General features: G+C 44.1%; 1 protein-coding gene across 1 annotated transcript; it reads left to right on the top strand.

The window, feature by feature from the left end:
- The first annotated feature begins 911 nt into the window (after nucleotides 1–911).
- Nucleotides 912–20632, top strand: EEF1AKMT1 (EEF1A lysine methyltransferase 1). Its single transcript, XM_089685787.1, has 5 exons — nucleotides 912–1050; nucleotides 11606–11770; nucleotides 13712–13794; nucleotides 17820–18100; nucleotides 19158–20632. The coding sequence occupies exons 2-5, from the start codon at nucleotides 11618–11620 to the stop codon at nucleotides 19286–19288; spliced, it is 648 nt and encodes a 215-aa protein (XP_089541913.1). The 5' UTR covers nucleotides 912–1050; nucleotides 11606–11617; the 3' UTR covers nucleotides 19289–20632.
- The last annotated feature ends 2567 nt before the right edge of the window (nucleotides 20633–23199 follow it).

Raw genomic sequence — 23199 nt, 5'->3', positions numbered from 1 at the left:
GCCAGATTCCAGAAGGGCAACTCGCTCACATCTGCCGCAGCAGTATCCATCCTGGAGCTGTTGCTCCATAAATGCAGCACACTGTGCACTGCACAAACCTTCCACCCTGCTAGCACACATTATCCCAGTTACAATATTACAGGAAAGATCAGTTGTCACTTACAGGTTAGTTGACTCCTGTTATAATCTCCTGTTTTCAACTCCGTTTTTTTAACTCCACTTATTAAAGGTCCAGCAAGCAAAATACAGGCAAGTTAAAAAAACGAGCAAGCTCAGAGTGAGCTCTACCGCAAGTTATATAGGACCCGTATCACCTGTGACCAATTAAACCCTCCCCTTAATTAGCAGACTGAAGGAAGACAAGGAAAGAAAGGGGAAAAAAATTCTATTTAAAAAGTGACAGAAAAGGGTATTTAAGAAAGTAAAAGCTTTTAGCAAGACCCAAAGAAGAAAATAAAACAACTACAAGCACCAGCAGTCAAAAGTAAAACTTTCAAATTTCCCACGCTTTTTAGTGATCAGCCAGCAAAAAATGTCAAATAATAAGCAAAAATACTGTTGTTCTCTCAAAATTGTCGTTTTTTTTATAGCGCAAAAAATAAAACCGCACAGGCGATCAAATATCACCGAAAGAAAGCTTATTTTGTGGGGAAAAAAGGACGTAAATTTCATTTGGGTGCAGCGTTGCATGACCGCGCAATTCTCAACGTAATGCAGCACCATAATGCTATAAATGGCCTGGTCAGGAAGCGGGGGGGCAGGTAAATCCTCTTGAGAGCAAGTGGTTAATAGAACAAGACTGAGATGCTCCTGGTAATGGCCTGATATCGTCTACTGCCACCATCTGCTCAATGGAGGACTTACAGCTAGCAGCGCAATGTAAGGGATTCTCGCACTATCTTCCCTCTACCACGCGGTGGCGCCACTTGTGTCTGCACAGCACGTGTACTAGGATCAGCCACGTGCAGAGGATGCGGACACCGGAAGAGCGGTGCTTTCTGGGAAGTGTAGTTCTCGGCGGGGGACCGGTTTGCAGCGTCGTGCAGACAGGTGAGGTGGATGGCGGAGGAATGGGTCGGGGTATTGGCGTCATTTATTGTGTGTCCGGCTCCCAGCAATGGCCCTCAGTGTTCCAGCATCTCTCCCATATCCCGGAAGCAAGCAGCAGAGTGTCTATAGAGCCTGCACTCATAGCTGCACGTGCTGGGGAGCCTCATGCACTCATAGCAACCAATCAAAATCTGTCCTGTGCTGCTGTGCCCGCCTGTTGGTTGCTATGGGTAACTGCATAAAACAGTCATCACTAGGAGCGGATTAAAGCTTGGACTGTCACGTGACCCCCTTCTTCCCCACAGAAGCATGGCTATTCTGTTTCATGTACAGAGCCTGCCTCCTATGTCTTGTATCTGGGTTATTCTGTGTGGCGTATTCTGGAATCAGTGAATCAATAGTTCTGCGTCACTCTACCACCAAAATACATCCCAACTCTGTGAGATTGGAGCTAAGGACACCTATTAGCAAATATATGTAGGCCTAGGACACCCCCCCCCCCTTAAAGGAGAATTATACAATATATAGATTAGTTATCCGCTTTTCAGCCGCCCTATAGCAGAAGTGCAAAATCATGCATATATATATGGTTTTGCATGACCGGGTAGGGGGCACATGCGTGCTTTACCCGCACCGCCATTAGCGGCCTCAGCTGTCGATCACCGTGTCCCGGCCGGTGAACAATACAGATCTCTCCTGTCAGCTCCTGCACGCTGTTTGTATGGCTCTGCACAAATATAAAGCAGTGTGCTTACAGTGGAACGCATACACAGCTTCATAGTAAAACATGCACACAGTTAACCCTTTGATCACCCCAGATGTTAACCTCTTCTTGCCCAAGGCCATTAGTACAGTGTGAGTGCATTTTATTAGCACTGATCATTGTATCAGTGTCATTGGCAGTTAGTCTGTCTCTCCCCTCCCCATGTCAGAATGCCCGCTATAAGTTGCTGATCACCGCCATTACTAGTATAAGGAAAAAAAAATCCAGTATGTGTACCACCTTTTGTAGATGCTATAACTTTCACATAACCAATAAATTTACACATATTGGGACGTAGCAGAATACATTTTGGCCTAAATTTATGACTAAATTTGATTTTTTAAAATTTTTTTACTGGACATGTTTAATAGCAAAAAAATCTAAAATATATTTTTTTTCCCAAAATTGTCAGTCTTTTTTTGTTTATAGAGCAAAAAATTAAAAAAAAATGCGCAGGTGATCAAATACCACCGAAAGAAAGCTCCATTTGTGGGAAAAAAGGACATAAATTTAATTTGGGTGCAGCGTTGCAGGACCGCGCAATTGTCAGCTAAAGTAACGCAGTGCTGCATTGCAAAAATGGCCTGGTCAGGAAGGGGGGTAAATCCTCAGGAGGGCAAGTGGTAAACCCACATTACATGCAATCAATAAAACAAAGATTATACATAGAACAATATCGAACCTCTGAAAAGTATAAGCATGCATACGTACTCAGTACTTGGTTTGGGCCCCTTTTGCAGCAATTACTGCCTCAATGCGGCGTGGCATGGAAGCTATCAGCCTGTGGCACTGCTGAGGTGTTGTGGAAGACCAGGATGCTTCAATAGCAGCCTTCAGCTCTTCTGCATTGTTCCGTCTCATGTCTCTCATCTTTCTCTTGGCAATGCCCCATAGATTCTCTATGGGGTTCAGGTCAGGCGAGTTTGCTGGCCCATCAAGCACAGTAATCCCACGGTCATTGAACCAGGTTTTGGTGCTTTTGGCAGTGTGGGCAGGTGCCAAGTCCTGCTGGAAAATGAAGTCAGCATCCCCATAAAGCTCGTCTGCAGAAGGAAGCATGAAGTGCTCCAAAATCTCCTGGTAGACGGCTGCATTGACCCTGGACTTAATGAAGCACAGTGGACCAACACCAGCAGATGACATGGCTCCCCAAATCAACACAGACTGTGGAAACGTCACACTGGACTTCAAGCATCTTGCAGTGTGTGCCTCTCCATTCTTCCTCCATACTCTGGGTCCTTGGTTTCCAAATGAGATGCAAAAGTTGGTCTCATCAGAAAAGAGGACTTTGGACCACTGAGCAATAGACCAGGTCTGTTTTTCTTTAGCCCAGGTAAGACGCTTCTGATGTTGTTTGTTGTTCAGGAGCGGCTTGACAAGAGGAATAGGACATTTGAAGCCCATGTCCAGGATCCATCTGTGTGTCCCCAACACTTTTGAATGGCCTTTTCCTCTCCAGGCTGCGGTCATCCCTGCTGCTTGTGCACCTTTTTCTTCCACACTTCCCTTCCACATAACTTTTCTATTAATGTGCTTTGATACAGCACTTTGGGAACATCCAACTTCTTTTGCAATTACCTTTTGAGGCTTTCCCTCCTTATGGAGGGTGTCAATGATGGTTTTCTGCACAACTGTCAGGTCAGCAGTCTTTCCCATGATTGGGATTCCTACTGAACCAGACTGAGAGACCATTTAAAGCAGTGATGGCGAACCTTTTTGAGCCCGAGTGCCCAAACTGCAACCCAAAACCAACTTATTTCTTTCAAAGTGCCAACACTGCAATGAAACCTGAATATCGAGCTTTTGGTTTAGAAAAAACAACTCGTACAGTAGTGCAAACTAATTAACAGTACAGGGATGACCAGAGACTGCGGACACAGTACAGGGATGACCAGAGACTGCGGACACAGTACAGGGATGACCAGAGACTGCGGACACAGTACAGGGATGACCAGAGACTGCGGACACAGTACAGGGATGACCAGAGACTGCGGACACAGTACAGGGATGACCAGAGACTGCGGACAGTACAGGGATGACCAGAGACTGCGGACAGTACAGGGATGACCAGAGACTGCGGACACACTACAGGGATGACCAGAGACTGCAGACACAGTACAGGGGATGACCAGAGACTGCGGACACAGTACAGGGATGACCAGAGACTGCGGACACAGTACAGGGATGACCAGAGACTGCAGACACAGTACAGGGATGACCAGAGACTGCGGACAGTACAGGAGATGACCAGAGACTGCGGACAGTACAGGAGATGACCAGAGACTGCGGACAGTACAGGAGATGACCAGAGACTGCGGACAGTACAGGAGATGACCAGAGACTGCGGACAGTACAGGGATGACCAGAGACTGCGGACAGTACAGGGATGACCAGAGACTGCGGACACAGTACAGGGATGACCAGAGACTGCGGACACAGTACAGGGATGACCAGAGACTGCGGACAGTACAGGGATGACCAGAGACTGCGGACACAGTACAGGAGATGACCAGAGACTGCGGACACAGTACAGGGATGACCAGTGACTGCGGACAGTACAGGGATGACCAGAGACTGCGGAAAGTACAGGAGATGACCAGAGACTGCAGACACAGTACAGGGATGACCAGAGACTGCAGACACAGTACAGGGATGACCAGAGACTGCGGACACAGTACAGGGATGACCAGAGACTGCGGACACAGTACAGGAGATGACCAGAGACTGCGGACACAGTACAGGGATGACCAGAGACTGCGGACACAGTACAGGGATGACCAGAGACTGCGGACACAGTACAGGGATGACCAGAGACTGCGGACACAGTACAGGGATGACCAGAGACTGCGGACACAGTACAGGGATGACCAGAGACTGCGGACAGTACAGGGATGACCAGAGACTGCGGACAGTACAGGGATGACCAGAGACTGCGGACACACTACAGGGATGACCAGAGACTGCAGACACAGTACAGGGGATGACCAGAGACTGCGGACACAGTACAGGGATGACCAGAGACTGCGGACACAGTACAGGGATGACCAGAGACTGCAGACACAGTACAGGGATGACCAGAGACTGCGGACAGTACAGGAGATGACCAGAGACTGCGGACAGTACAGGAGATGACCAGAGACTGCGGACAGTACAGGAGATGACCAGAGACTGCGGACAGTACAGGAGATGACCAGAGACTGCGGACAGTACAGGGATGACCAGAGACTGCGGACAGTACAGGGATGACCAGAGACTGCGGACACAGTACAGGGATGACCAGAGACTGCGGACACAGTACAGGGATGACCAGAGACTGCGGACAGTACAGGGATGACCAGAGACTGCGGACACAGTACAGGAGATGACCAGAGACTGCGGACACAGTACAGGGATGACCAGTGACTGCGGACAGTACAGGGATGACCAGAGACTGCGGAAAGTACAGGAGATGACCAGAGACTGCAGACACAGTACAGGGATGACCAGAGACTGCAGACACAGTACAGGGATGACCAGAGACTGCGGACACAGTACAGGGATGACCAGAGACTGCGGACACAGTACAGGAGATGACCAGAGACTGCGGACACAGTACAGGGATGACCAGAGACTGCGGACACAGTACAGGGATGACCAGAGACTGCGGACACAGTACAGGGATGACCAGAGACTGCGGACACAGTACAGGGATGACCAGAGACTGCGGACACAGTACAGGGATGACCAGAGACTGCGGACACAGTACAGGGATGACCAGAGACTGCGGACACAGTACAGGGATGACCAGAGACTGCGGACAGTACAGGAGATGACCGGAGACTGCGGACAGTACAGGGATGACCGGAGACTGCGGACACAGTACAGGGATGACCAGAGACTGCGGAAAGTACAGGAGATGACCAGAGACTGCGGACAGTACAGGGATGACCAGAGACTGCGGACAGTACAGGGATGACCAGAGACTGCGGACATAGTACAGGGATGACCAGTGACTGCGGACAGTACAGGGATGACCAGAGACTGCGGACAGTACAGGGATGACCAGAGAATGCGGACACAGTACAGGGATGACCAGAGACTGCGGACACAGTACAGGGATGACCAGAGACTGCGGACACAGTACAGGGATGACCAGAGACTGCGGACACAGTACAGGGATGACCAGAGACTGCGGACACAGTACAGGGATGACCAGAGACTGCGGACACAGTACAGGATGACCAGAGACTGCGGACACAGTACAGGATGACCAGAGACTGCGGACACAGTACAGGGGATGACCAGAGACTGCGGACACAGTACAGGGGATGACCAGAGACTGCGGACACAGTACAGGGGATGACCAGAGACTGCGGACAGCACAGGGATGACCAGAGACTGCGGACAGCACAGGGATGACCAGAGACTGCGGACACCACAGGGATGACCAGAGACTGCGGACAGCACAGGGATGACCAGAGACTGCGGACAGCACAGGGATGACCAGAGACTGCGGACACCACAGGGATGACCAGAGACTGCGGACAGCACAGGGATGACCAGAGACTGCGGACAGCACAGGGATGACCAGAGACTGCGGACAGCACAGGGATGACTGCTGACCTTTGGGGAGGGAGGGGGAGCGGGTACCTGAATTTAACAGGTACCCGCTCTTACTTCCGCAGAGTTTTTTTTTTTATCTTACCTGTTCCTTTATCCAGCCGCGCGTTGTCTTCCTGGCTTCTGTAGTGTGGGCGCTCGTCGGACAGCCGGATGCCCAGTGCGCATGCGCGAGAAGCGCTGCGCTTTGTGATTGGTCCGGCGGCTTCTGGGATCTGTCATGTGTCCCAGGTACCGCCTTACCATTCACAAAGAGCACTGCTTCTTGTGCATGCGCACTGGGGACCCGGCTGTCACGCACACTACAGCCGGGAAGACAGCGCGCCGCTGGATTCTCCTGGCGTGCCCACAGATAAGGCTCGGCGTGCCGGCTGTGGCACGCGTGCCACGGGTTCGCCATCACTGATTTAAAGGCTCAGGAACCCTTTGCAGGTGTTATGGCTTAATTAGCTGATTAGAGTGGGACACTTTGAGCCTAGAATATTGCACCTTTTCACAATATTCTAACTTTCTGAGATTGTGGATTTGGGGTTTTCATGAGCTGAAAGCCATAATCATCACAATTATGACAATTCACAGCTTGAACTATCTTGCTTTGCATGTAATGAGTCTATCTCATATATTAGTTTCACCTTTTAAGTTGCATGACTGAAATAAATGAACTTTTGCACAATATTCAAATTTTTCGAGTTTCACCTGTACATGCATTTCCAATTGCGAGGAACAATAGATTTGGCAGTATTCAATAAATGCTTCACCAGAGAGTGTATTGTTTAAGTGAACAATGGTTGACATGGATCAGACAGCAGCCTGGGGTGAGCTTCAGGGAGGTCCCTGTGATAGATTTAATTGTATTGCAAACTTCCATCCAGTACAGTTGGAAGTAGTGGACACTCCCACCAGATATGTAACATGGTACCTTTGTGTAGGCCACATCTCCAGCAAATATTATTATTATTATACATGACTTATATAGCGCCATCAGTTTACTCAGCGCTTTACATTATAGTGGGAGACAATACAGTTCAATACAAGAGGGATTAGAGGGCCCTGCTCCTTGGAGCTTACAATCTAGGAGGGAGGGGATAGTGGTACAAGAGGTAATTAGCTGTGGGGGATGGAGTGGTAGGAGGAATAGTTGATTCCAGTGTTAGCTGGGGTCGGTGTAGGCTTCCCTGAAGAGATGGTTTTTCAGAGTGTGCCTAAAGGTGATCAGAGTAGGCAATAGCCTGATAGCTTGGGGTAGGGAGTTCCAGAGGATGAGTGAAGCCCTTGAGAAATCCTGGAGATGACCATGAGAGGAGGAGACAAGGGAGCTAGAGAGTAGGAGGTCTTGCGAGGAGCGGAGAGTACGGTTTGGGTGGTATTTAGAGACAAGGTTGGTGATGTAATTAGGGGCAGTGTTATGAACGGCTTTATACGTCAGTGTTAGTGTTTTGAATTTTATCCGTTGGGCAATTGGGAGCCAGTGGAGGGATTGGCAGAGAGGGGTGGCAGATATAGAGCGGTTAGTAAGGTGAATGAGTCTGGCAGCAGCATTCATGATAGACTGAAGTGGGGATAGCCTGCGGTGAGGTAGGCCAGTGAGGAGGGAGTTACAGTAGTCAAGGCGTGATATAATAAGGGAGTGAATGAGTTGCATAGTGGTTTCCGAGGTTAGGAACAGTTGTATCTTGGAGATGTTGCGGAGGTGGAGTCTACATAAGTTTGTCAGTGATTGGATCTGGGGCTGAAAGGACAGATTGGAGTCTAGGATTACACCTAGTACCCTGGCATGAGGGGTGGGGCTGATGGTAGTGTTGTTGATCTTGATGGAAAAGTCCGGGGGGGGGGGGGGAGCACGGGCTGGGGGGAATACTAGAAGCTAAGTTTTGGAAAGGTTGAGTTTGAGGAAGTGGAGTGACATCCAGTCCGATATGTCACTTATTAGGCTGGTGATGCGATTGGAGACTGAGGGGGTGAAGTGAGGGGTAGAGAGATAGATTTGTGTGTTGTCGGCATAGAGATGGTAGTTGAAGCCGTGAGAGTTTATCAATATCAAATATTAGATGATAATGGAAACCAATGGTTCAACTTATTCGGGGTTGCATACCAATTGGTCATTAGTTTATAAGAGTTGTCCTGAAATCTAGTTCCTATTGAACATTTATAAGCCAAGATGCAAGCATTTGTCCATTGTTCATCTGTGAAGGTTGTGTTCAAACCAAGCTCCCATTCTAAAGGAAATCTGATGGTAGTGCCCACCTAAGAGTTCTGTAGCCATTTATATATTAGGGATGTTACTTTTTCTGTCATTGTGCCTTCCAGACAAGTAGATTCAAAGAGAGTCAAGGGTCTAAAATAATTAATTATTCTATAAGAAGAATGAATATAGGTGTGCAACTGGACATATCTCCAATAGGTAAAGGCAGGTGTATTTAGTTTGTTTTTCAATTGTTCAAACGCTTTACATTTACCTCCATCTAAACATTGTGCAGTTACTCAATGAGGGCTAGAGTTCACAGAGGTGGCACTGGCCAGAATTTGTCTCGGGATAAAATCTGGGTTATCTATTATAGGTGTGAATGGGCCCAGACAGGAAGCTATGCCAAATATCTTAGATGCTTTTCTAAATACTGCTAGAGTGGGACCGATCAATGGATGTTGTTTCACTCTCAGTGAATTTTTTTTTTTCTGGAACCCAGGGTAGAAATCTCAAAGAAGTGGAAGTACTAAGGGCTTCTAAGTGTACCCAGTCCTTACTATCTTTCTGGCAGTTCCAATCACTCACTTTGGTTATCATTGAAGCGTAATAGTAGTGTGAGAAATTAGGAAGGCCTATGCCTCCAGCATTTTTAGGTTTGGAAAGAAGCTGTAAATTAATTCTGGGTCTATTATGGGTGCATAATAGCATCATGTAATCCCATGTGACCCCGTCAAAGGCCTTTTCTGCATCTGACAGGAGAAGGCCCTTGGCATGGCCTCCCCCAAACATATGTATCACATTGAAGGTCTTAATCACGTTATCTCTAGCTTCTCTTCCCGGCATGAAACCAACTTGCTCAGGACCAATGAGTTGTGAGAGAAAGTCACGTAATCGGGATGCTAGGATTTTTGCTAGTAATTTTAAGACGAGATTCAACAGTGGAATGGGTCAATAGCTCAAGCACCTATAGCTCGGGTTCTTACCTGGTTTGGGTAGAATTGTAATATGGGCCATGGAGGAAGTGTCTGGCAGTTTTTTCGGATCTTTTAAAGAATTTAATGCTTTCAATAAAGGGTCCTTCAATATACCAACAAATGTTTAATAGTAATGAGCCATATAACCATCTGGACTCGGGCTTTTCCCAGATTTTAGTGATATGATGGCTAGTAAAAGTTCTTCCTCTGTAATAGGTGTTCCAGCAACTCAGAATCATTCAATTGTAATTTGGGCATATCACTCTGTGCAATGTAGTCTTTTATAATTGGAGACCTGCGTCCCAGAAAAATGAAAGGTTTATGTTGCAAGGGGAGATTATATATAATTTGGAGTAATATTTATGGAATTGTCCCGCGATCTCGTCAGTAATATTGGTTATTTTGTTATTTGAAGTTCTGATCTTAGAAATATGGGATGACATTCAAACTTCATGTAAGGCTTTAGCTAGGTGCTTCCCACTTTTATTTCCATGTTCATAAAAGAATCCTTTTTTGAAGAACAAAATGCGTTTGGAATGTAGGTTTAAGAGGTTTTGTAACTCACGATTCGTCTCTAAGAGTTCCGTCGCTGTTTGAACTGCTACGGAACGTTTATGTTGGGCTTCCAATTTGGAAATTTTTGTCGTCAGGGCTAATAACATTTTTTCATTTACCTTTCTCTGCTTTGAAGCTAAATTAAATTCCCCGTGGAGCACACATTTATGGGCTTCCCAGATGGTGAAAGGCGATATATCGTCCAGAGAGTTCTCTCTGAAATAAAATCGGAGAGAGTTAGTAATTTGAGTCAAATTGGAGGGGTCCGATAGTAATGTCGGGTTCAATCTCCAGTTGCACACCCTAGGGGCTGTTTTTTGACAGTTTAATGAAATGGATGTAGGTCCATGATCAGAAATAGTTTGTACCCCAATATCTGCCTTTTCTAAAGTGCGCAATTCCCTTTTTTTTCTTATCAATACGTTTCCTTTATACTGGCTTTTGAAGTTTACAAATGCAGCAATGTAGAAACTGGATGAAATGTTTAGCACTGGGAGACACTTTTTGAAAGATAACTAGTTCATTTTATATACAATTATATTGATCAGACTAAAAGGAGGGACACATGAGGAGGAAAGAGGGACATAAGGACTTTGTTCCAAATTATTGACAGTAACTCGAAATCATGGATAGTTGGGAGGTATGAAAATGTTATTATCCTGGATGTAGCAGGGAATGGTTCATGGTCTATTCACACGTAACCACTTCCAGTCCAGCCAATTCTCACACTCCTCACATACAGGTTCAAATCTGCATGGTTAGTTGTTTTCTACAGACCCCCTTACTTGCATAGGAAGTCTTTGATAAACAAACCCCTTAAGCATTCTGTTACAGCTCTTGTTACAGCATGAGTAAACTGCCAGCACGCTACAATGGATGAGAATGTATGTGAAGCTTTTTTGCTAAGGCAATGCACCACCACAATATTTGCATTGTGTTGCCCTGTTATGGTCTGTTGTACAATTATTAGAGGTGACTGTCACAACAAATGGCAACATACAGGTTAAATTAGCCCCTGAAACCCCTGTGAGGTTCTGCCCCCCCCCCCATCTGTGTCCCATTGAGGAAATCTTCCTTTCATTTCCTGACCTACGGAGACAACAGGAAGGAAATCTCACCAAACTGGGGGAAAACCCCTCTTAGACAGCTGTCCCCACACCAGGTGTCCTAATTGAAAAATGTTCCCTCTGTTGCTCTTTCGGTGAGAACAGCAGTTTTGATATTGCACACTGTCAGTGCCTTCTGAACCCCTCATTTCGTGATGTAGTGTGTTATCTTCCCCTACAGAGTTGGTGGGGTATCTTCCAGTACGGAGGTGATGGCTATCTTGCCCTGCAGAGGCAGCAGGGCTATCTTGACCTTCGGAGGCGGCAAGGCCATCTTGCCTACAGCGTCCAGTTAGACCCTTGCTTTTATTCCTGTTCACACTAGAGCTGTTGCAGTGTTTGTATTTTTATTATGATGTCTTTCACATTCTAGAGTTCATGAGCAATGGATGGCAGTGATGATGACGATGTCCTGGAACTCTCTGCGCACACTTTAGCAGCTTTGCAAGAGTTTTATGCTGAGCAGGAGCAACAAGAATCTTTGAAGTCTGGACCTGACTATGACCAGTTCTCAGTTGGGGCAGTTGAAGAAGACTGGGTAAGAGAAGTCCCTTGTTTTCTGCCTTTACAGGATAGTATGATTTATACATAACCTGAATAGACTATTGACGTGGAGATCTCTTTTTATATGGCACTCTTTGTGGGCAGTGTAGGAAGAGTTTTTCATTTCACCTCTTGGCCCATTCATCATCTTCCTGCTGCAGTGGACAGTAAAGCAAAATATGAATGCCTGTGTTGACCTCTGTGTCCATAGCTCCAAGCAGGTTGGTAGGGGGAAGGCCTCTGAAGGACCAGAATACACCTGGTTTTATAAATAGGAATGCAGATTTAAAGCTGAACTCTGGGTAAAATTTTTATCCGTACTGTAAAGATCAGTTGCTAACGTTAACAAAATATCATCCTTTTTTTGCGATTAGAGCAGCAGCCACTGATCAATCCTCTGTTGGAGCATTTCCAGGGCTCACTGTTCCTAGTATTCTTTATGGAAGACAGGTGGCTACTGTGCCTACTCATGTAACTTCCCCATTGTAGTTTTCTTTTCTAATGCTGGCACCATTACCTCTCCACTCGTAGTTGAAGGACCTGAGCATCTCAAAATCTCAGTCTCTCCCATCCAGTCTTACTGCCTAATTTGACTGACAGGACAGAAGACTCCTGGTCTGTCCAGCCTACGATGACAGAACACACTGTGATTGACAGGCCAGGAGACTCCTGGTCTTATGACCTATCCACATCTGCTTAATGCTGCTCCACTGAATACTGGAAAGTGTTAATAATAAATCATAACTTAAAGATGAATTCCAGGTTTGGCATTTTTACATTGTTAAACTGGTCTAGCCTGGACCAATGTAAGTATGTATGTGCTACACCCGTGGGATCCCCCTGGAAGCTGGAAATTACTGTAGAAGGTAATAGTGAATGCTGCTAGCTTCTAGGTTCTGTGCTGAGCTGATGTCATGCTGCATTGTGAACACTGGCGGTTGCTCACTCAGTATGAACACCATTCAGAGAACACCGTTTATTTTTTTTCACTGAATGCAAAGCAATCTCTGAATGAGATGGAGATGCAGGGATGGTGACATCGCTATCTCCACCTCATCCAGTTAGACAACACTTCTCATTCATTGAGAAAACACAGTGTTCTCTGAATGCTCCTAGATTGTAAGCTCCAAGGAGCAGGGCCCTCCTATCCCTCTTGTATTGAACTGTATTGTTGCTGTATTGTCTCCCGTTATATTGTAAAGTTCTGAGCAAACTGTTGGCGCTATATAAATCCTGTATAATAATAATAGTGCCGGGCGGTCAATCTCCTGCAATCTTTAAGCAACAGGGCAGCCAATCGGCACAGGACCCAGAAGTTAGCAGCAATCACCGTAGCACTGGTGAATACTACAGTGACTTCCAACTTCCATGGGGATTAGTTGGGTATGGCACATACATACTTTTAATGGTCTAAGCTGGACCAATGTAACTATGTAAAGATTGCCATACTTAAACTTTAGCTTTTAATGCCCCTTTCAGCTCTAGTTTGTGGAGGTTAAACAAAGATCATATTTCTTTCACTTTAAATGGGTTTCCAGCAGATGAAGCTTGTTTAATGTGATGGCTCTCCATTAAAATTTAAATTTATCTTTCCAAAACTGGAGCTCAGGGTTGTCTTAAGGGCTCATTCACATAGGCACAGTGGGCCATGCACTGTAAAAATCTAACATATTTCTGCACCTGGGAGTCACATTTTGTGCTTACAGCCCTCTGTACAAATCAATGACTGCAGCTGAACGCTGATAACCACAATCCGTTCCAGTTGTTTACATGCTTGCAATGATGAATGTGCACCCCAGGACGCACACATTTAATTGCTCTTAGACACGCTAAATACAGTATGCACAAGGCCTTACAGTGATGAAAATAAAACTTCTGATAGGACCTCCATGGAAGCTGTGCATCACTTAAGTTGTTTGTTTCATTTCCTTAACAGCAGTTAAGTCAGTTTTGGTATGACAATGAAACTGCACTGTGTCTTGCCAAAGAAGCATTGGAAGCCTCTGGTGAAAATAGAAGGTATGCCATTTCCTACAAGTCAAGGTGTTTCTTGGAAAGCATTATTTATAATGTTATTAAAATGATTTTATTAACCTCGCTAGTTACTTTATTAAATTTTGTTACCTGAAGTAGAACTCCAGGCCAATGAAACATACACTATATTGCCAAAAGTATTGGGACGCCTGCGTTTACACGTACAGGAACTTTAATGGCATCTCAGTATTAGTCTGTAGGGTTCAATGGGAATGATTGACCATTCTTCCAGAAGTGCATTTGTGAGGTCAGGCACTGATGTCAGCTAAGAAGGCCTGGCTCGCAGTCTCCGCTTTAATTCATCCCAAAGGTGTTCTATCAGGTTGAGGTTAGGACTCTGTACAAGCCAGTTCCTCCACCCCAAACTAACTCATCCGAGTCTTTATGGACCTTGCTTTGTGCACTGGTGTGCAGTAATGTTGGAACAGGAAGGGGCCATCCCCAAACTGTTCCCAGAAAGTTGGGAGCATGAAATTGTCCAAAATGTCTTGGTACGCTGACACCTTAAGAGTTCCCTTCACTGGAACTAAGGGGCCAAGCCTAACCCCTGAAAAACAACCCCACTTCATAATCCCCCCTCCACCAAACTTTACACTTGGCACAATGCAGTCAGGCAACTACAATTCTCCTGGCAACCGCGTCATGTCCATCAGATTGCCAGACAGAGAAGCGTGATTCGTCACTCCAGAGAACACCTCTCCACTGCTCTGGAGTCCAGTGGTGGCATGCTTTACACCACTGCATCCGACACTTTGCAATACACATGGTGATGTAAGGTGTGGATGCAGCTGCTCGGTTATGGAAACTCATTCCATGGAGCTCTCTATGCACTGTTGTTGTGCTAATCTGAAGGCCAAACAAAGTTTGGGGGTCTTTAGCTGTTGACTCTGCAGACAGTTAGTGACTACTGCGCACTGTGCGCTTCAGCGTGTGCTGACCCCGCTCTATCATTTTTCGTGGCTGAGTTGCTGTTGTTCCCAGCTACTTCTACTTTACCTCTAACAGTTGACTGTGGAATATTTAGTAGCAAGGAAATTTCACTGATGTACTTATTGCACAGATGGCAAACTATCACGGTACCACGCATTAATTCATTGAGCTCCTGAGAGAAACCCATTCCTTCACAAATGTTTGTAGAAGCAGTCTGCATGCTGCCGGTGCTTGATTTTATATACCTGTGGCGGCCATGGAGGTGATTGGAACACCTGAATCCAATGATTTGGAATGGTGTCCCAATCCTTTTGGCAATATAGTGTACATACACTCACTGGCCACTTTATTAAATACACCTTGCTAGTACCGGGTTGGACCTCTTTTGCCTTCAGAACTGCCTTAATTCTTTGTGGCATAGGTTCAACAAGGTATTGGAAACATTCCTTAAGAGATTTTGATCCATATTGATATGATAGTATCGCGCAGTTGCTGCAGATTTGTGGGCTGCACATCCATGATGTAAATCTCCCATTCCACCACATACCAAAGGTTGTCTATTGTATTGAGATCTGGAGACTGTGGAGGCCATCGGAGTACAGTGAACTCATTGTCATGTTCAACAAACCAGTCTGAGTTGATTTGAGCTTTGTGACATGGTGCATTATCCTGCTGGAAGTAGCCATCAAAAGATGGGTACACTGTAGTCATAAAGGGATGGACATGGTCAGCCACAATACTTTCATAGACCATGGCATTTAAACGATGCTCATTTGGTACTAAGGGGCACAAAGTGTGCCAAGAAAATATCCCTCCACCTTTACACCACCACCAGCCTGAACCGTTGACACAAGGCAGGATGGATCCATGCTTTCATGTTATTTATGCCAAATTCTGACCCTATCATCTGAATGTCACAGCTGAAAGCGATTTTTGTGAGCCTGTGCGAATGGTAGCCTCCGTTTCCTGTTCTTAGCTGACAGGAGTGGCACCCGGTGTGGTCTTATGCTGCTGTAGTCCATCTACTTTAAGGTTCGATGTGTTGTGCGTTCAGAGGTGGTATTCTGCATACCTTGGTTGTAACGAGTGGTTATTTGAGTTACTGTTGCCTTTCTATCATCTCGAACCAGTCAGCCCATTCTTCTCTGACCACTGACATCAACAAGGCATTTACTTCCACACAACAGCCTCTCACTGGATATTTTCTACTTTTCGGACCATTCTCTGTAAACCTTAGAGATGGTTGTGCATGAAAATCCCAGTAGATCAGCAGGTTTTGAAATACCAGTCCATCTGGCACCAACAACCATGCCATGTTCAAAGTCACTTAAATCCCCCTTTCTTCCTCATTCTGATGCTCGGTTTGAACTTCAGCAAGTCATCTTCACCACGCCTAGATGCCTAAATGCAATGACTTGCTGCCATGTGATTGGCTGATTAGCAATTTGTGTTATCAAGCAGTTGAACATTTGTACCTAATAAAATGGCCGGTGAGTGTATATGTACATTCATCTGCAGGTAAAACTGTTGACAGTTTGTGCAAACTTTTTTCCTGTGATACACACCTCTGCCATACTGCATAGCAAGAGTGTTCAGTTTAGTGTTTCCTGGTTCAACCTCCTGCTTATTGGACAGAGCTGATGATTCTGTTTCTTTGTCCAATCATTTGCTGGAGAGAGGTGGTTTGAGAAGACATAATGAACAAGAAAATAGATTTGTCACCTGCATTATGGCAATCTTATTCTCAGCTAATGAACTTGGCATATATGTTTTCAAGTATGTATTCAGCTGTTTGCTTTCAAGTGTTACTAAACCCACAACAGTAAAATCAGTCTGTATATGCAGGAAAGCATGATTGTTATACTCACTGTGGAACCTAAGGGGTTAATCCTCTGCGTTATTTAATGATCCTGACTTCTCTGATCCTCCCCTTCTTCCAGTGTCCCCCTCTTATCTCCTGGTGATAAGACATATCGTGGAGACACTCTGCACATGCTCAGTTTGGTGTGTATTGCTAGAGAGGTTTTTTTTTTTTTTTGGGAGAGTGCATGTGATCAGCACAGGGCCAATCAGCACTATCCAGGCAAAGGTCAGGGGTTCTACATCCTCCTAGAGCAGAAAAAAAACTCCTACAAGCTTTAACCAGTGCTCTGCTGGGCACTGATAGAAGTCACAAGACTGCTCTAACTGCTGATGAGAAAAGGTATGTAGCAGTTTATATTTACTAAAATAATTGCATTTTCATGCTCTGTGTACTGTGGGAGACCAGAGAGCGTGAATGCAGGGTCCTGGGTTTAGTAACACTTTATGTTTTAATTTAAGTACGTGATACAGGTCTTCATAATTAAAATCAGTCGCAATTATACTCAAATCTCAGTAAAAGCACTGATGATCAGTGTACTATTGGATCCTTTCTAATACTGCTTCTAATGCAGTATGGGGGTTATAAAAAACCTAATTGGCTCTTTTTTCTGTCATGAGGCCTGTTGTCATTTCCTTGCACTAAAGATTTATTACCTGTTTGTATTTAAAGTGATTGTCAACCTCAGACATGAATAATGAATAAAACATATCCCTCTGCCCTCTGTAGTGGGTACTTGTCTAAAGTAGGAGCACTAAGTGTCATTTCTGTCCGCTGCTTCGTTCTTCTGTTTTCAGCACTTGTCACTTCTGACAAGTTTTCCTGACACCAAGAGAAAAATGTTGACAGGGGAGGGACCTCCAGCAGATTGACAGCCTCAGCTATATTCCTGTGTGCTGTGCAAAAGAGGGCAGGTTCCTTCCCTCCAATCAGAGCTCTCCTCACTGATGTAACTTTAGCTCTCCACTCCCTGCTTTTCAGAGCTGAGAGGTCCTGTGTAGATTCTGTGTAGATGTAGGGGAAAGATAGCAGTAGATAAACGGGTACAACATATGTAGGAGGGTTTGTTTCATCTCTGTGTATCACCTGAGGCTAATCACTTCGCTGAGTATATGTGAGGGTTTACAAACACTTTAATCAAATGTTGTATTGGCTGTCATGTTCCATTTGTTGAGCTTATTCCTCTAGTGACTCCTGCCATTGTTTTCCTGCTTTCCAGGATCGCCTGTATCAGTGCTCCCAGCATTTACCAGAAACTTAAAGGACTGGCTGGAGAGGACGTATCCATCTGTTTGCTGGAATATGATAAAAGGTTCTCAGTCTATGGTGATGATTTCATCTTGTATGACTACAATAATCCATTGGACCTACCAGACAAGCTGCAGCCACATAGCTGTGATATAGTATTAGCAGATCCACCATACCTCTCTGAAGAGTGCTTAACTAAGACTGCTGAGACTATCCAGTACCTGACTAAGGAGAAGATCTTACTGTGCACAGGTATGATATAACCCTGAGAATGCTGTAATTTTGTCACTTATCGGTTTGTAGTGTGTGTATGGATCTCATGACATACTGCAAAATGCTCAAGTTTTGCTTGATTTTAGAAGTTTGGCCCTAAATACAGGGACCTTGATTCATTTCTTCTCAAGCAAAGTATGAACCCAGAAATGATCAAAGTTGATTCAAAGCTACAAATAGATCAGTAACTTGTGTTCACTGATCTCCCTGTTTGTATCCTGCATATAAAAGTTGCCAATGAAATAAGGAAGAAGCCTCATTACTGCAAGGAAATAAGAGGGAGGGGGGTTGGACTGCGTGCATGCTCTCATTTTGTAGAAGTAATTAGGTGGCCTTGCAGCCAAAGACATTACTTCCACTGACAGTGCAGAAGCTTCCCAAAGTGTATGTTGCCCCAACATTTCATATTTCTGATGTGTGTCTGTGGTACCATGTATTTGTATTAAACTATCCTATTTTCTTTGTATATTTTCCTTTTTGTAAAATACCTGGGATTTCTTCCAGGCCCTCTGTTTTCCGATTTCAAACTGAACACACTAGGCATGAGAGCATGTCCATCCTAGAGTGGTCAGTTTTCTGGCTGTGCTCTCCTCCAATGGTCAGACTTGTGCTGACACAATCCCCTGTACAGCTATTTACTGGGAAGATCAGTGTACTTGCTATATTATAAACTATATTATCAAATTCCCCAAATACATTCCAGTTCTGTCAAAACAAAAGATGCTCAAGGTCTTATGCTTTGTTTTTCTAGAAAGCCACAACCTGAATAAAGAAAGGAGCCTTGCTCTCTGTGTGAAAGCAGTGATCTCTCTGTAGAGATCCAACCCCCCTCTCCAATCAGTTACACTTTTAGCACTGCAGTCAGCAAAGGTCACCCTTCCTGCTGATTGGAGTGCTCTATTGAGCTTTAAAGGCATTTTATGATGAGATAAAGACACTGCAACATAGGAAAGAAGGCACATACCACGTGTTGCAGACATAGTTACTTTACTGTACTAATCTTACTTTATAACATTGTTACCCTTTTGTGTTTCAGGTGCTGTCATGGAGGATTTAGTGACAAAAATACTTGGCTTGAAGGTGTGTAAATTTATCCCCAGACACACACGGTCACTAGCCAATGAGTTCAGATGTTATTCCAACTATGAGACAGGACTGGACTCCTAGTTGACCTGGCTGTTTAAATCCAGCAACAGCTTGAGGCCTAGACAGCATTGACACTCACCTGGTGTTTTCATAAACTCTCCCTCGCCGCTAAACTACAGAGGAAATGTTTAGTCTCTTTTAACCAAGTAATATGACCAGTTATATCACACACCAGGGGTGGTTGGATCACAGATTGTGTATTACTTTACAGATCATTTCAAAAAAGAAAATGTGTTCCTATGTATTTGAACTACATTTTTGACTTGGAGGACATTTAAAGCCAAGCTTTTGGTTGCATGTGAAAATTCATTTCCAAATGCTTCCTCTGCCAATATATGAAGCTGGTATATAAAAAACAGTAGAAGGGAATTTTCTTTACTGCCCAGAACAACCATGGAGAAGTTGGTCCACATTGTTTATCCTGGAAGAATGACAGCTGGGAATTGGTTTCTATGTAGTTTCTATTCCTGTAATTTCTGTAGTTATTTTCTGCATTCATTGTAAGGGGAACTGAGAGTAATGCTCATACTATACTCTATAGTTTTGTTCATTCCCTTCAACAAAATGGTGGCCATCTACACACAGACACTGACTCCTTGTTGCATAAATGTAATGAGGTGGGTAAAAGATGGCTTCAGCTCCTGTTCTCCACCTGAAGAGAACTCTGCAGATGCGTTTCACCCTTTTTGGGCCCTAATCATAGAGGCCTCTACAATTAAGCCCCAAAAAGGGCGAAACATAGTTTTACCCATCTCATTACATTTATGTGACAGGGTGTCGGTGTCTGTGTCACCATTTTGTTGAAGTCTACTAGAACCTGATGAGCTGATTCAGTCTGGTTTGCACCAGTCTATCCACACGCTGATACGACTGACACAGGTTTGCAAGGGCAATTGAGCAGTACTATTTTATTCTTTTGGGCTACATTTGTTCATTCCCTCTTAGACTAGGTTCACACCTATGCAGTTTGCTGTTGATTTGTTTTCCTGGTGCATTTTGCAGTGCTGTTTGTGTTTTTAATGCATTTTTTGTGTTGCTTGGGGGAGCCATCTGTTGTAATTTTTTATGCATTGCCATTGAAGGTTATAGAACCAAAAAAGACCCTTTCCAAAAAAAAAACGCATAGGTTGAAAATGATGATAATGTAAACATGGCCCATAAGAAATCATATTAAATGGACTGTACATTTCTGTAAATTTGAAAACTCACTGAAAAATGCATAGGTGTGTACCTAGCCATAGATTGTGGTTTGAAACATATGTACTTTTAAGATCCACCTTGAAACGACACTTGTCACTCTCAGTGTGATTAGTCTCATACCTGATGATGTAAAAAAAAAAATAAATGTCAGAACTTAGTACTTAATGTTGTATAGTCTGTGGTGATTTTGTGAACTGTAATTAGAAATGATTTGACCACATTTCGACCTCTTATTGACATTCTATTCTACAACCACAAATGATCTGTCACTTTCTGACCAATAGTCAAACGGATACAAAGATCACAGCTTCTTGGAGAGGAAAACAGGTTTTAAGCAAAAAACAAAAAAAACCCAAACCATCCTAGGCGCACAAATAATCAGATATCTAGCAGTGTAACAGAGGTCATTGACCTCCATGGAGCCCCAGCAACCTAGAAAAAAAAAAGTGGCCTCCAATATTTTCTGGAAAATATATACATTTCTTAGCTCTGGGTCTTGGATGATTTTCAGTGAAATCTTTTGTTAGAATTAAGCTGGCCATAAATGCCTCTCAGATGAGGATGAGGTTGTTTAGGACTCCCCTGGTGATACCATTAGGGCTTTTCTGTCGCTATTTTTGCATGCACAAAAGAAGTTCTCCCTACAAAGGAAACACATAATACTTACCTATCCTATTGCCTGCTCTGTCGAACTCTGCTTTGAAGATTCCTGAACAATCTTCTACATTTGATATTTCCAGGAGTGTCATCCTGGAGTCTCTTGCTTTGTTTTTTGGTTCCATCTCCCAGTCTCACCATAACTACAGGGCATATTAGTGACATAGGGACTGGCTGAAAGAGCCATAGATTGCATTGGAGAACCAGGCATCTGACACACCAGAGGTGTTGAATATAAATCTTCTGAAGCAGGGAGGTCTGGCAGTGCGGCAGGTTATTATTTATTTTTTGGTTTACAGAGAAAATCTCTTTATTAATAATAAAAGATCATAGTTCAATCTCATTCAACCTATGCTCCCGCACAGCTAATGTCAATGTTGTCGGTACATAGTAGGACTTAGCACAGATCATTTTTACATCAGTGCTAGGAAATGCAACTATCAATATCATTTAATCATATGGTACATTAAACGTCTGGAATTACCACAGTATATCTGTATATTCATGGTTATATAGTTTGCAAGGTTGAAAAAAGACACAGGACCAGCCAATTCAACCTTTGTGTGTGTATGCATGTGTGATATTCACAGTTCTTCATAGTATATGAGCAAATATGTCCCTCAGGGCAACTCCATTGCAGGAGGATATACAAGCTCTGCCATCTGTGTCCTATAGGGGGTATTTACCTTCATTTCCTATCCTATAGCCAAGACAGGAAGTGAGAGAAAAACTCTTCAAAGTGAGGAAATCCCTGGTTGTCACCAGACCTAGTGTCCCCCATAGGAAGATATCCCCTTTTCCTTTTCTGAGGACAATGACAACCGTAAACATGACAAAAAGACAGGGTAAATCTTTACCAACAGGGCCACAGTCAGCAATAAAAACCTGACAGGTGTTCTAATCCTTCTCTACTCTATCCAAAACTAAAAAAAGATTTGCCTTTAGTTAATACTTTCATTGCTGAAATACAATTTATAAAATTTAATAGGGGACACGTGTATGTTTCTGCAACTTAGTTGTCCTAAGTGGCAGATGACATCTGCATTTGTCCCTATACTTTAAAAATTCACTGAAGTCTCTTTGGGAAGCTGTGCCCACCAAAAAGGTAGGCATGTGGTATAGGACTAGCTGCCTGTGGTCACCCTACTGAAGATCATTCTCCCATTACTGACTTGCATAGCAGTGTATACGGTATGTAGCCGAGGCTAAAAGTAGTTTATACAGCACCCCTGCAACTGTTTGCGAAGTAAATAGTTTTTGTTTGGACCAGCTTGGTTCAAATGAACAATTTAAAGTTAAAGTGTTACTAAACCCACAACGGTAAAGTCAGTCTGTATATGCAGCAAAGCATGCTTGTTATATTCACTGTGGAACCTAAGGGGTGAATCCTCTGCATTGTGTAAAAAGGATGTTTGAGCCTGTCTTCTCTGATCCTCCCCTTCTTCCAGTGTCTCACTATTATCCCCTGATAAGTCATATCCTGTTGAGACACTCTGCACATGCTCAGTTTGGTGTGTATTTCTAGAGAGGTTTTTTTTTGGTTTTTTTTTCTTGGAGAGTGCCAATCAGCACTGCCCAGACAGAGGTCAGGGGTTCTACATCCTCCTAGAGAAAACTACTCCTACAAGCATTAACCAGTGCTCTGCTGAACACTGATAGAAGTCACAAGACTGCTCTAAGTGCTGATGAGAAAAGGTATTTAGCAGTTTATATTTACACAAATAACTGCATTTCCATGTTCTTTGTACTGGAGACCAGATATAGTGAATGCACGGTCCTGGGTTTAGTAATACTTTAAATGAAACCTGGAGGTTATCTTTAAAAATACTGAGAATATAGAGATTTCTTCATTTTGGTAATTCCAGATGTTTACTCTGAATGGTTTTCCAAGTTTCAATTCTTAGCACTGATATAGCAGGATTTTTGTCTTAAGGAAGATTGGCTTCTCACCTTATATCAATAATACATATGTGCATTTTTATACTAGAAATGTTTTCCCCTATACCTTTCCTTCTTGATTATTGGTATTCATATCAGAGATGGGAGTCCATCACTGTAATTGGTTTAGCTTTCTA

This window comes from Staurois parvus, unplaced genomic scaffold (genome assembly GCF_062004578.1).
Source record: "Staurois parvus isolate SC_StPar_1 unplaced genomic scaffold, SC_StPar_1.0 ptg000387l, whole genome shotgun sequence".
Lineage (NCBI taxonomy): Eukaryota > Metazoa > Chordata > Amphibia > Anura > Ranidae > Staurois > Staurois parvus.
The sequence above is the reverse complement of the archived record's forward strand: the minus strand, read 5'-3'. Positions and strand labels throughout refer to the sequence as shown.

Coding starts and splice junctions, on each gene's coding strand:
- EEF1AKMT1 (XM_089685787.1), top strand. CDS start 11,618: ATGGATGGCAGTGATGATGACGATGTCCTGGAACTCTCTGCGCACACT. Junction 11,771..13,711: donor GGGCAGTTGAAGAAGACTGG/GTAAGAGAAGTC, acceptor TTTCCTTAACAG/CAGTTAAGTCAGTTTTGGTA. Junction 18,101..19,157: donor GAAGATCTTACTGTGCACAG/GTATGATATAAC, acceptor TTTGTGTTTCAG/GTGCTGTCATGGAGGATTTA.